At 52.4% G+C, this 14355-nt stretch overlaps 5 protein-coding genes across 5 annotated transcripts; 3 read left to right on the forward strand and 2 right to left on the reverse strand.

Annotated features, from left to right (window-relative positions):
* Nucleotides 1–158: 158 nt before the first annotated feature.
* On the forward strand, nt 159–2989 carry M421DRAFT_421278 (uncharacterized protein). The gene is made up of 2 exons (XM_033592781.1): nt 159–343; nt 396–2989. Exon 2 carries the CDS (start codon nt 562–564, stop codon nt 2647–2649), a length of 2088 nt encoding a protein of 695 aa, XP_033448349.1. The 5' UTR covers nt 159–343; nt 396–561; the 3' UTR covers nt 2650–2989.
* A 317-nt stretch (nt 2990–3306) lies between these two features.
* On the reverse strand, nt 3307–4753 carry M421DRAFT_421279 (Aldo/keto reductase). Its single transcript, XM_033592782.1, has one exon. It carries the CDS (start codon nt 4511–4513, stop codon nt 3419–3421), a length of 1095 nt encoding a protein of 364 aa, XP_033448350.1. The 5' UTR covers nt 4514–4753; the 3' UTR covers nt 3307–3418.
* A 2146-nt stretch (nt 4754–6899) lies between these two features.
* Nucleotides 6900–9687, forward strand: M421DRAFT_167564 (uncharacterized protein). The gene is made up of 2 exons (XM_033587744.1): nt 6900–7053; nt 7105–9687. Exon 2 carries the CDS (start codon nt 7164–7166, stop codon nt 9507–9509), a length of 2346 nt encoding a protein of 781 aa, XP_033448351.1. The 5' UTR covers nt 6900–7053; nt 7105–7163; the 3' UTR covers nt 9510–9687.
* A 178-nt stretch (nt 9688–9865) lies between these two features.
* Nucleotides 9866–11045, reverse strand: M421DRAFT_64351 (Thioesterase/thiol ester dehydrase-isomerase; the record flags this gene model as incomplete). Its single annotated transcript, XM_033596145.1, has 2 exons — nt 9866–10780; nt 10836–11045. 2 exons carry the CDS (start codon nt 11043–11045, stop codon nt 9866–9868), a joined length of 1125 nt encoding a protein of 374 aa, XP_033448352.1.
* A 179-nt stretch (nt 11046–11224) lies between these two features.
* On the forward strand, nt 11225–13540 carry M421DRAFT_421284 (solute carrier family 7 protein). The gene is made up of 4 exons (XM_033592783.1): nt 11225–12266; nt 12319–12480; nt 12535–12782; nt 12832–13540. The coding sequence occupies exons 1-4, from the start codon at nt 11448–11450 to the stop codon at nt 13151–13153; spliced, it is 1551 nt and encodes a 516-aa protein (XP_033448353.1). The 5' UTR covers nt 11225–11447; the 3' UTR covers nt 13154–13540.
* Nucleotides 13541–14355: the final 815 nt, after the last annotated feature.

Raw genomic sequence — 14355 nt, forward strand, 5'->3', positions numbered from 1 at the left:
CGTGCGAAGGTGAAAGTCGGATAAAAAGACGATGTGACTAAAAGGCTTACATCGACTAGCCAATTGGAACAGTCCGGAGCACATGGCCCGAGCGCCTTCATCTTCGGGTCGACCCCGCACAATAGAGTTTATTTCGATGAGACAAATAGCCGGACTCTTGCTCTTCAAATACGCGATTATTACCCACAGGATGTTTGTTTAGGTTCGTGTTCAGTGCCAACCAGCGGAGAACGATGCAGACTACGGCTCCACATGAACAAGGACGAGAAATACGACAAAGATCAAGACTAGCCTGTGACAGTTGTGCCAGATCACGGGTCAAGTGCAATGGAGCTGCTCCCTGGTACGGTTAATTGCCCACTTTAAAACAATTGCTGACGGTGCTGGTGATGTAGCAGACGCTGTGAAGGTATGCAGCTCGCCGTTCGTACTCTACAGAAAGCCAACTAAACGCATGGAGATAATGGCTACGAATGTCACTACGATCGTGATGTTCGCAAGAGGGGTCGAAAACGAAAAGATCACAACTCCACGCATCTCAACACAGGCCTAGGCCCTAGCATGCCGGCAAGTCTAGATGTAGAAGGAACACAACTTGTTCCCGGCCCGCAAGGCATGAGCGGAATGCAACGATCTGTCAGCGCTGGCTCGCGCGAGTCTCCCAATGAGATCATTATGGACCAGGCATCAGACTTACCAGCGATCAATGCGGCTCACACTTGGGAGCAATTTCCTGTAGAGCCGGTAGTCACTGATCGTCACGGCCCGGTACCGCATGGCTCATATGAGGATATTCGGAATATGGGGAGACTGCATCCCCCAACTCAACACTTGTCAGGCCGACGATTGCCGTCCATCCATTCTCTGCAGGCTCTAGATGGCAGCTACGCTTGCCTGACTCCACTGCTGCCTTATCTTTCAGGCGTCTTGAAACCACAGCTCGCCCTGCAGCTTCTCGAGCTGTACTTCGCACCTCCTGAAGGAACCTTATTTCACAATGCTTCACCATATGTTCTGACTCCCGTCTTGCGGAGAAAATCTATTCTGGATGCCGCCAACGCTCGACCCACTACGCCTGCCTTACTCGCCACGATGATCTGGGTCACTGCCCAGACAGCATCTTTGCCAGAACTTCTCGCACCTGGCGCGCGATCGAGTCTGTCTAGCAAGTTGCAAGACTTGGTCTTTAAACTTCAACATGATCGTGACCCTGACAGTTGGCAAAGGGTCTCGGGTGGCCATGTGCAGAAGCCATGGCATGGCCAACAAGCTCTCGGACCTACCTCCAGAGACCCAGGACGACCAACTCCAGTGATTGATGATGTACTAAGCCTTATCCTGATCACTATCGTCACGTCCGGTGGTGATTTTAAAAGAGATTGCTTGCCGTGGTGGAGTAAGGCGCTTGCTCTTATCGAAACAATGAAGCTTCACCAATTGGACCATCCGGATGCTCGAAGCAATGATGAAGAGGACGATATACCTCTAACTGAGCATCTCTCATGGCACCCACGTCTGAATGAGGCCAAGGAAGAGATGCGGAGAACGTACTGGCTGGCTTTTGCCTTGGACCGACATCTCGCCTTGTCATTTAACAGTAACCTTGCTATCATGGACGGTGAAAGCTGCGTATACACCCCTTTACCGGAGCGGGCTTGGCAGTCGTGCGACGAGGAAGTCCTAGGCAACTTTCTAAATCGTCAACAAGGTCCCTCTGCCTTGGTCACGGGTACTGGCTTCTTCGAGTTCTTCTTGCCTCTAATGGTCCTTTTGGGAGACATCGTTCACCTGCGGCGCCGCCGACACCACCCACGCCTCGGAATTTTAGAAGGAGAAGCATCCATTGCCTTGGTGGAAAATCTCCTCGACCGCTGCAAAGAAAGCATTGATGGTCTACAGCAAGGTCGTGGCCACAGGTCCTCGATAACAGAGCTAGGAAACCCAACGTTGGATCAGGGAATGGGTCCGGTCCTCCAAGCAGCAACTCCAGGCTCATTCATCCTCTCTTCGACACCAGATGGCACCGAAGACAACGGCCGGCAGAACTCTAGGGTCTGTCTTGTAACCGCGTACGCTCACTTCATCCTCCATGTGCTATACATTCTCTTACATGGAGAGTGGGATGCCCTTACGATGCTTGCTTGGCTACCCTATGCGAGTTCTCAAGACGAATGGATTACCTCGCCCTCATTCCACAAATGTTCTTCACATGCTGTGTACGCTTCCGAAGCAATATCATCCATTCTTGATATTGACTCTGAGCTTATATTCATGCCATACCTTTTCGGCATCTATCTATTCCACGGGTCCCTTGTACTACTGCTATTTGCCGATCGTATGCCGGCGGTTCATGGCGGTCCCAACTCTGCGGTAGAGGCCGCATGCGAGACAATCATCAGAGCGCACGAAGCTTGTATCGTAACACTGAACACCGAATTTCAGCGTGTATTTAGACGCGTCATGCGAGCAACTTTGATGGTCGTCAAAACCCAGAACAAGACCGGATGGCCTTGTGAAGTTGGCAAAGAGACGGAGAGTGGAGGACTTGATGGAAACGCTGAAGTAGTTCGTGAAAGGATAGTAGACATGAGAAAGGACATGTTGAGGTTGTACCGTTGGAACCAGGGAGGCAGAGGCCTAGCTGTCTGAGTCACGACACAATATTCCTCCTATCCAAGCCACGACGCTTTCTCATAGGCATGAACATGTTTCTTTGGGACCATAACGCCCACTTCGTACTCCGACACAAGACCGGAAGGATCTGCGTGCTTGCATTCAGTCCAATGACCGGCTCTCCACATGAATTGGGTCCAAATGAGCATCGCGCGCGAGAAATATCTAAGCTTAACTATATCACGCCCGCTCTCGGTCACAGTCTTGATGAATGAAAGATTGGTGACAGCCTGAACAAGCTCTGCTGACTGTGTAAATACTAGCATTTTGCCCCAGATTCCAGGTCTCTGGGTAAACGGCTCGCGTAAAGAACAACCAATTAGATATGATAACTAAGTACCGAGTTTCACATTACTTGGTTCAATCCTTCATTGCTCTAGACCCACCTGTGGCGTCCTCAGCTCCCTCAACAGTGCTTTGCTTCAATTATCCGAATTTTTCCTGACGACTTCGCCGTGCGCTCGCGTTATAATCCGAGTCTGTTCCTTTTTAAGACCACCGACAGCCATATCACCCAAGCCCTTGGATCTTGTGTAGGCACTCGCCAAACACCACCGTGTATAGTGCATTGTAGGTACTGGACGTTACTTTCTCACTGGAAATGTACGCGATGACCTGTGTCGCAGGAAGGGATGAAGGGGTCTGATGATTGCTATATGGCTCGCTCAACGTACCATCACATGCTATCTATTGCAAAGGTCCGATGGTCGGTGTATATCTCAATTGATGTATTATCACGTGTTATTCATTGCGATCTTGGCGCTTCTGCTGCTGTCTTTTGCGTTGCAAAGTCGTAATCCAACCATTTGCCCAAAACGTCACGTACGACGCGGAAACGGAGCTCATCCTGCGGCTCAAGATTTGCATTGAAAACAGGGCTTCCTTTAGAGGAGGATGATAGGAGGGCATCTCCTAGCACTTGACGGGCTGTGTCGATATTCATTGCGATTTCGTCTAACGAGGCAACTCCACTGATAGTTGAGATCTGGAGTTCCGGGGTTGAAAGTTCGACAGCCTTGCGTATGGCAAAGCGAAGTGCTAGAGCAGCGGTAGATTCATCTTGAGATTCGATAATCTTTGCTGCTTGTTGAGCTTGGAGTCGCAGACCCTCAGGAGCTGGATGCCAATCTCCCAAACCGCCAACTGGCACACCCTTCGAACTCAGCAGGCCCACGGCCAAGGGACTGGATGCGCATACGACTTTGACTCCTGCAGTCTTCAGCAGTGGAAGTCCGTGTGTCTCCAGTCGCGTATTCTGTAGAGTGAGCTGAGCCCACGTCTGCACCACGTCTACTGGCTGTCCGTATGTCTGAAGAACAAGACTGGCTACGCTGGAAAGCGCATCGAGGTCGTAACCTGATATGCCGACATATTTGATGATCCCTTGTCGTACGAGTTCGAAGAGCGTCCCGACTGCCACCACGGCCTCAGCTTCACCGACAAATTCAATATCGTGACAAAAAACCACATCGAGATAGGTAGTTTTAAATCGCTGCAAGGATCGATTGACAGAGCTACGGATCCATTGTGGCGAATAGTCGAACTGGTCTGCGGCGATTCTCCCAACTTTGGTCATTAAGGTGTAATCCTCACGGCACCATCTTCGTGTGATACGAGGGTGCGACAAAGCAGCCCCCAAAATCAACTCCGATGGATCATAGTAGGGCGAAGTGTCGATTGTGCGCACGCCAGCCTCGAAAGCCGTTTCGAGTATTTCGACTGCTGGTGCTTTGTTGGGGTCATTGACAAGCTGATAGCTAAAGCCGGCGCCGCCCATGATGAATGGATCGAGCCTCAGCGCAGGCCTATCGCCGTCTGATTGAAGTTCGTCTGGCGACATTGTTCGGGCGTCGAGTGTGTGTACCGGAATGAGCGCAACACAAGGGGAGGTTGAGAACGACTCGACAGTGAAATCTTGGGATGCAATGTTGAGCGCGGCCACTGTGCTATAGGTTCGGCCGGAGATGTTCAAGAGATAGCTCCCTGAAAATACTGCAGCAAGGGGCGCGCAGGGTCTGTCGTGGCCGGCCCGCCGATCCACATGCTGCTGCAAGATATCTTGCTATACCTGGTGTGCCTCCGGATGATTGACCTGCTCCTCACAAGAAGGATGACGAGGCGAGGAAAATTGCAATTTGCCGGGCAGACGCTGGCCGAGCCGAGTGGCGGCGATCCTGGATAATTCTAAGCGAATCACGTACCTCACGAGTCACTAGGTACCTAGCCGCTTTTTCACCACTCATCGTCCTGGCCATGTACTTCGTACCCGAGGTCACTCATTGTTGCTTCGGCGCACTGGCGACCAACATCAGTCTTCAAGAATCAGCTTCTTCATAATTGACAGTCGAAACAGCCGCCAGAAAACGACTGAGTGCAAAGTGGGTCGCTCTCATTAGGTACCCCGATTTTCTCCCCCGCATTATCTCAGAGTACCTCCCGTTCTACGAACTGTAACATTCCTGTACGTTGAGGTTAGAGACGCCCTATTGATTATTCCATCAATCATCACAAGCAGCTGATGCTGTAAAGAGACACGACAGCAACGCCTGCTCCAGATGTTGGCTTCAAGTTAACAGAAATATCTGCATCATGATACATGATCGCGCCTTGCTCAACTACAGGTAGTCTTACCGGAGCTGAAGATGTGTGGTTGCAAGGAATCATTGGCATGTCTACCTCTCAACGCAAATATGAGCCTCTCGGTATCTATCGACCACGGCCAGGACCAGGGCTTCTGTCAAGCGCCGGGGCCGGTCGCGTATCTGGGAATTGAGTTTGTACGCTCGCCTTTTGGACAGAGATGCTGCTGTACATCACGAAAATGTGCTCATGACCGACTACATGCACGATAACACGTGGGCAGTGACCAGCGCCGTATCTTACGCAAATGCGAACCACGACATAACATCCGGGGTTCATGACATGGTTTAGAGTGGAGTAGTGCAGGTTGGGCTTATCATGCCTACCACCTAACTGCTGCAGGGTATCTTTAGGGGTAGGGAAGTCGAGGTAACTTCGTTGTAGATGCAATGTGGGTAGATAGTTAGATCGTCTGTCACAGCCACGTCCAGCAGTGGAGGCTCTGTCAGTCTGCGCGTAGAGGATGGTCGAGGTTTCAAGCTTGATGGGAGTGCATATCCGGGGCCCATCTCGACATTGGCAGGCTCGTGTGCCGCTTTGGAAAGTCAATTAGTGTGCGTAAAGCTGGAGGTCGCTCTTGCGCACCCAGTGCTAGTACCTTCTTCTTCAATGCTCGTGCAGAGCACGCTTTCGATCTAGCACCCAATGCACAACCACGAATGCACAATCGAACTCGTAGACATCCTGTTTTGCGCAATCTCCCTATCGAATATCTGTACACGTCAAACGAGAGGTTATGCTTAATGCATGACCGAACCGTGCTACCTGCCCGAGAACCCGCAACCAGACAAACCTGGAACATTGCGCAGTCATGCAGACGTCAGCGACAACCCAATTCAAAAATGAACGTCGGTCCTCCAATACTCACACATTACCACCAGACGGCTTTGCGACTTTGCTTCGCCGTTGCACGCAGCATGCAGCAGATCCAAGCGCGAGACGCAGGTACCACCGACAGAGCCACCTGCGTGGAGCCTCACGAGAATGGAAATACAACGAAACTAGAGAGCCAAAATTAAGAATACAGGTGACGACATCTTCACGCTCTCAAAAGTACCGAACGACCAATCACCCAACGTCTGCGAACGATCACGATAGTCGACACCATCAGCAGCTGTTGTTATAAGAACAAACCCCGGCCACCGCTTTTCTTCACCAGCGTAAACGCGTCACGCACGGCCACAACCGGCCACAGCGCCAGCCACTCGTAGCAGGTGGATCTCCGATTAGTCTTGGCGGGAACGGGCACCAAAGCTTGCCTCGGTGGATCCACTGCGCAGACGGGAGCCAACTTGATCTTGCAGGGACAATTCGATGCGCCGGACGCCAGACAGCGTGTTTGACACGCTGTAAGGGGTGTCTGCTCCACTAAAAATTATCAAGATGAAGGGAGCGAAGGTCGACATGATCACGGCTGGGACGAAAATGTCAAAGATGTCATGGACTACTGAATGCTTGGCTCTCGCGACAAAACAAGGCGCGGACCATGAATTGCAGCGCGCCAGGAGGGCCCGGCTAGCGGCAAGTATCCCTGCTTTCAGCGCCGTAGCACCTTGGAAACCATATGAGCAGTGTCGCTCCTCTTCGCCGCCGCACGCCTGATCTTCTACTCCCCGCGACCTTTGAGATACCCAGCACGGCTCGAGTTGTGCAACTAATACCAGCCACGCAACACGTAACAGTAGATATCCCTCAGCCGCGCCAGCGCTGAGCTTACGCAAGCCGGGCACATTGCAATCAGTAGGTGCTCTCTTTGCTCGACTCGAGTAGCTACGCTGACCTTGTGTGTAGAACGACTGTTGACGCGCTGTCCCTTCCTCCCTCCCTCACAAGACCCACACTCCTCGAACATGGCCGGTGTGGTCACTAGCGAGCAGCAAGGGCCACCACCCGTCACCCAGCAGCAGCCCAACGAAGTAGCTGATGGCACCCAGCCACACCCAGACCCTCAGAGCGGCAGCACTGGCGTTGGAAATGGGCCTCAGATTGTCAGCACCTCGGCAGGGTTGGATGTCATAGCTGGACCACTCCTCAATTACAGGCGCACCAGCACCAATGGCGGAGAAACACTATGGCACGGCAGCGTCTTGATCGTTACCACGCCAGGACAACAGGATCCTGTCATGGTCATTGGCCCAGCGGGCCCGGTTGCTTCCGATGCAGGCAACATGCAGTTCAGCAGGCCTCACCCCGAAAGAGTTGGTGGAGAGAAGCTCTACGAGGACCCCAAGCGCGCCTTCTGGCGCTTCATCGTCGAAGTGCCCTTCCAGCAGTTCGAGGCACGATGGCAGTACGAGATCCAGAACCTTGTGTATTTGGACCGCAGCAAGGCCGAGAAGCCGCAGCACTTCGCCGTTCCTTCCATTCAACAGTCGATGCGCATCATGTTCCACTCCTGCAACGGTTTCAGTGTTGGTACAGACGTTGACGCTTGGTCCGGTCCAGCGCTTTGGAACGATGTCCTGCGCATGCACGAACAGAGGCCTTTCCACGTCATGATTGGAGGTGGCGATCAGATTTACAACGATGGTGTGCGTGTTGATGGACCTCTGAAGGCATGGACAGCCATTAGCAACCCCCACAAGCGCCGCGACTACCCCTTTGGCGAGCAGATGCGCGCAGACTGCGACGAGTACTACTTCAACAACTATGTCAGGTGGTACGGCCAAAAGCCTTTCTCTACCGCTAACAGTCAGATCCCTCAGGTCAACATCTGGGATGATCACGACATTATTGACGGGTTTGGCTCGTACACTGATCATTTCATGAAATGTGCTGTGTTCAGGGGTATTGGTGGCGTTGCGCATAAGTACTATTTGCTGTTTCAGCACCACCTGGCCCCTCCAAAGAGCACATTCACCACGGATGCGCCTAAGACTACTAGCGCGGATCCGTCAGGAACAACACCGGCCGATCCTGTGCAGTTGGAGAAGGCTTGGGTTATGACTAATGACAAGGGCGACCCATCATACATCATCGGTACCAAGCCTGGCCCGTACGTCGAGGAGCGCAGTCGCAACATTTACTGCCAATTGGGTGCGCGCATTGCATTTGCAGGTATCGATGCACGAACAGAACGTACTCGTCATCAGATCAACTACCCCGAGACCTACAGACAGGTGTTTGACCGCTTGGATAAGGAGTTCTCAGCGAACACGAACCTGAAGCATCTCATCTTTCTGCTTGGTGTGCCAATCGCGTACCCGCGTCTGATTTGGCTCGAGAATATCTTGCAGTCGCCTCTCATTGCACCCATTAAGTTCCTGAACAAGCGTTTCGGTCTTGCAGGCTCCTTCTTCAACCAGTTCGACGGGAAAGTGGATTTGCTGGACGATCTCGATGACCACTACACAGCACGTCAACACAAGACTGAGCGCCGTGAGCTTGTCCAGATGTTGCAGAACTTCTCCAAGAAGCACTCTGCTCGTGTCACCATTCTCGGTGGAGACGTTCATCTTGCAGCTATCGGTCGTTTCTACTCCAACCCCAAGCTTCAGATCCCAGCCGAGCATGATTGGCGCTACATCCCGAACGTCATCAGTTCCGCCATCACCAACAAGCCTCCACCGGCCGCTGTAGCCAACTTACTCGCCAAGCGCAACAAGATTCATCATCTGGACCACGACACCGACGAGACTCTCTTAGAGATCTTCGATCGTGACCCTGGTGTCAAGGGCGAGACTCACGTCGTCCGTGCCGGCACGGAGCCCGTCAACAGTACAAATGGCATGGCGAACGGCGAGCACACTCAGGGGGAAGCGAACAAGGGAGCGCCCATTGTCAACGGCAACAAGGTCGATTCAAAGACCCGCGATTCGAACCACGCTACTATGCCTTCCCGCAACTACGCCATCATCTGCGAGTCCACTCCTACTTCGACGTCAACTCTGTCCGCACCAGCAGCTGTGCCAGGTCAAGCACCCAGCGTCAATGGCGCCGCAAGCGCGATTTCTGCGCCGCCGGAGAGGAAGGGCAACATGCGCCACGCTATTCATGATGGCGAGAAGAACGCTGGTACTGGGCATCCTGCAGCTCAGGGTCTTACTCCTTCCGGTCTCTGTGGACCGTTTGGCCTGGATGTCACGATTAGGGTTGAGATCAGCAACAGTGATCGTGAGGGCAGGACTGATGGATATGGCTTCAGTATTCCCGGGCTTGAGGCCGGTGGGTATGCGCAGCAGGGTAGCCATTGGTAGAGAGTGATGGCTGGAGAATAGGGAAGAGAGAGACTGGAACGTGAGAGGGGATCGAGGAGGTGGGTGAGGTAATGTGTAGTCTATTTTCGCCTGGTATACCCAAATGGTCAAGTACTTAGTCTGTAATGCATCTATCATCCGTTATTGGCAAGGTACTGTTGCGTTCCATCTCTCGCTTTGTCGAAAATATGTGAATAGTATGTACAGCCTCCTGCCCCTCCCGAGGGTTGGCTCGGCATCGAGTTCGAGACCATTGCACTGTCCGCGTGCTATAGCAATGTCCTCTGACTTGACTCTCGATACCTCAATGGATTCGTTGTCCGCGGTGCAGAAGGTCTGAGACTTCTAGGGTCCGTCTATATCTTTGCATTCACCCTCGCCTTTCCATCGTCGAACCGGATCATCCCATCCTGAAGTGTTGTCGCTATGTGCACTCCTCTTTCGTAGTCCCACATCCGACTCGTGTGCAAGGCTCTCCCACCAGTCACCCGCGTCGTCCAAGCTTCTTGCACGAACCATTTCCTCCCATCTGCATCCCTGTCATTCTCCTCGTACCCATCCAGCGAGCACAGGGATAGCTTCTCGTCCCCCCAATGCGTCCGATCAGCGTTAGGGTGGTCGATGTGTGGCTCCGGCGGCATGATCAGGTCCTTGACACCGACGTGGAAGATGACGGTGTGCGCCAAACTGGCCATACTTGTGAATTCTTTCCCTCTGTCGAGATGATTCGGTATCATGAACAGCGAATTGCGGTCCGAAGCATACAGATGTGCGCACGCGTGCAGGTTTGCTTCTCTCGTGACGATCCCTTTACCCTTTTTCAGCGGTGGCAGGGGCAGACTTCCTCGTAACGTGTAGAAAGTCAACTGGCGTCTTTCCAGTGGGTCGCGACTTGCGTTGTACTTGCCCATATCCGTCCTTCTGAAATGCAGACCTCCAATTGGGTTGAAATGCTCCGGGTGGGAAGGAAGATACCTCTCGCGAAAGTCCTCCGAATCATTACTCGGCGCAGCATCATGCAGCATCGGCTCGTGCTGTTTCCCCTCGAGAACCTCGCAGTACTTTTTCTTTAGGTCGGTGTGCTCTTGAACATCAAAAGGTGAGGTTTCCTCGCGCTTGAACGAACACGTGCATGTAAACATTGCTTGGCCTGCATCTTGAACCACAGTGACGGAGCGTGTGCAGTAATTTCTTCCATCTCTTATCTTGTCGACTTTGTACATTTGACGCTCGTTAGGCTGGCCGCTGAGGATGAACCAGCCTGTGATGTTCTTGCTCGATAATTAGCAAGAATGCCTTGAATACTCAGGTTTTGCGGAGACGTACATGTATCAACATTCCTTCTGCAACTGTCTGAGCCGCTGCCCATGCTGCTTGTGCGAACACATGGCCACCATATGTTCCGTACTCGCCTCCGGAAGTCGAGAAAGCCTTCACTTTTGAGCGGAACAGCCATGCATCGATTCTCTCGAGCTCGATGACCTTGTCGAAAGGGAGAACAGCCTTCTCGGCCGTGAAATATGGACTAACTATCATTGGCCTCGACAGACTTGTGAGTTGAACTGAGGTCTTTTGAACGACAAGTTGCGATCGAGGTTGACGCCAAGGTCTATTTGAGGCTCTGCTATTGCCTAGTTATTGAACCTCGGAACTTGACAAGCGGGGTTCCACTACGCCAGGCTTGCCGGTACTCGCACCATGACATTGCAAATGTGGGTCAGGACGGCCTTCAAAACTCCGAAGTAAAGATCAAGATTTGAGAAAGCAACGCAAACTAGTGTCAAGTCGAAAACACCCATGTGGATGAAGGAAGGGGCCTGCATCACATCGTATGCAAGACGGAGGTGTTGATCGCGCTACCTAACGCGCAATCCCGGTCTCGCCAACCATCCCAGCCTCGTTCACGCCGTTGCATCTCACCCTCCATCATAACGCAACATGGCTTCATCAGAAACGACGCCGCTACTTCTGCGGAATGACACACCGCCTGTCGACGCAGTACGACAGAATGACAACGAAGCGCCCCGCAGACTGTTCGCTCGCAACCTCGGCGCTCTGGATGGGTTCGCCCTGCTTATCAGCATCGTCATCGGCTCTGGCGTCTTTTCATCTCCTGGTCCGATAGACGCCAATGTACCATCGCCAGGCGCGGGACTTCTAATCTGGCTCTTGGGTGGCATTCTGGCATGGACAGGAGCGCTCACCATGGCCGAGCTCGGCACCGCAATCCCAGGAGAAGGTGGTATTCAGCCCTACTTGACTCACATATTTGGCGAGTTCTGGGGCTATATGGCTGCATGGAGTTGGATTGTTGCCACTATGCCGGCAACGCTTGCCATTCTGAGTATTGTCTTTGTCGAAAGCGTGTACTCCAGCTTGGGTGTCAACAACCCTACGCCACCAATCACGCGCAAGATGCTGTCTGTCTCGATGCTCGCGGTCATTACAACACTCAATTCAATCAGCACCAAGACAAGCACGAGACTGTCTGGTTTCTTCGTTGCGGTTAAATTTCTGACTATCTTCCTGCTTATCATTGCTGGATTGGTGGTTGTGGTCAAGTATATTCTCACCGGCAACGATATCGGTGGGGTTGACTGGCGAAGGGAACATTGGTTTGACCCAAGGCGGAACGCCCCAAGTCCTGATGGAAGACCAGGCCATTTTGACTGGAAAAGTGTATCGACCTGGGAGTCACTCGGTTTCTATAGCGCGGCTTTGTACGGAGCACTTTGGGCCTACTCGGGCTGGGACAAGGCAAGTTGCCAACATACGCAGGAAAATATTTCGCGCAGCTGACACTTTCAAGGCAAATTATGTTGCTGCTGAGCTGCGTAATCCCAAGGAGCAACTGCCGCTCTCCATTAACACGGCAATTCCCACGATCATCCTAAGTTACGTTGCCGCCAACGCGGTATACTACATTCTGTTGCCCTGGAAGTTAGTATCTACTACAGATGCTGCGGCAGTGGTTAGTTTGCCTCTTCTTGTATCCTTAAGAGCTTATGCTTAGCATCTTGAATAGACAGCGATCGACCATCTACTAGGCAAGGGTGGAGCCTACGCTGCAACCACCCTCATTTGCCTGGTCATCGCAGGCTCACAGCTTGGCAATTCGTTCGTTGCAGGTCGCATGACCGTTGCAGCCGCGAACAAGAAGTGGTTTCCTGCACTTTTCGGTACTGTGGGCCAGATCGGCACCTATAGAGTCTCCAAGAGCGCCGAGAACGATGCCAGTGCCGAAGATGCTATGGGCCAGGGCGAGTCGCCAATGTACGTTTCGTGCCCCAGGCCCAATGTCGACATACTGACAATTTTCCAGCAACTCCCTCGTGCTCAACTTTGTGGTCTCATCGATTTACATTCTGCTCGGCAACATGCGCATCCTGTTGACCTTGAATGGACTAGCGGAGTATACCTTCTTCTTTCTTACCGTGCTTGGCGCCATCATCCTGCGGTTCCGGGAGCCAGAGCTGAAGAGACCAGTGAAGCCGTTCATCTTGATTCCTATCCTGTTTGCCCTGGTAAGCGGGTTCGTCGTCGTCAGAGGTGCGGTATTCGCACCTATTCAAGCTGCCATTTTGATCGGAATCTGGGCAGTTGGAGCGATCTTCTATTACGTGAGGAAGCGGATGCTGGGCTGACTCAGCCGAGCAAGCTAAGCACGACAATGATAGCGTGGCCGGACACCGAGGTGAAGGTCAGTCATTACGTGACTGGCAGGGATTGAATTGAGAAAGCCACCAATCGGAAGTTTCTGTGGAGATTCTCTTCGGCTTCCTTGCACGAAACCAGCTGTGTTTGTACAGATTGCCATGGACGCGTCTCCCTTTATCGACCTCACCTCTAATGAAGACTCCTCGCTGCTGCCGCTCATTTGCGCCGATCACGTGTTCCGGCCCACCTAACTCCCCCAGGGTCAAGCTCTAGAGAGGGCCCGTCTCGAGCCATGGTAGTCGTACGCCTTCTCCCAGGTCCCGGGCATCGAATCGAAATCAATGTACACCTAAGATCTTTCGTGAACACTCTCGCATGAAGTTTTGCTTAATCCGTGTACGAAGTATGCTGTGATACCCGCCACTAAGTAGTGGGTCCCTGCAACAGCATATGAATGAACAAAAAATGCTCAAGTGGTCATTGATAGAGCACTGGATTTATGCAGAGCTTAACGTCTGCAGGTCACACACATGTACTTCGCCTTCCGAGTGCCAGATGTTCGCCAGGAAGATGACGGCTGTCTCACACTAGTCATCGCTGCAGATCTCCACAACCCACCGCTCCTGAACCTACTGATCGTCCAGTTGCGCAAACTTGATCTTGAAATTGAAGCTTGGAGTTTGGCAGAGCTGTATTTGGTTTGCGAACGTGGATAAGGATCAGCGAATCTTGCAAGTCCTGTCACTTTACTTTCTTCTATCTTCCGGCCCTCAGTGGCGCTCAAATACGTGAGCATTAGATCACAGTATCATCTTCCTTGCTTGATACCCGAGTAGTGATGGCACCGACGCGGCAAGCTCGAATTGAAGTGTATCCACCCACAAAACAATATTCAATCGATAAAACATCACCAGCCTACATCCTGATGATCATCTTGGTGGCTATCTCGTAGGCCAAACAAGACGGCCTAGTGTATGTGCACAGGTACAGAATGCGTTCCGATCCCCAATCTGTGCCCGCCAGAGAATGGTGAAAGGTTCGTCTGTCTGATAGCAAGATTGCGGAACGCGGGAGATTCTGGATCTGAATGGTAGACGTCATGCCACAATCCACAATCTGCGAAGCTCAGCTACCTACCGGATGGATATATTGAGAATGAACACATGCAGATAAACACGAAGTGAAACAT

Source organism: Didymella exigua (assembly GCF_010094145.1).
Source record: "Didymella exigua CBS 183.55 unplaced genomic scaffold M421scaffold_15, whole genome shotgun sequence".
NCBI lineage: Eukaryota > Fungi > Ascomycota > Dothideomycetes > Pleosporales > Didymellaceae > Didymella > Didymella exigua.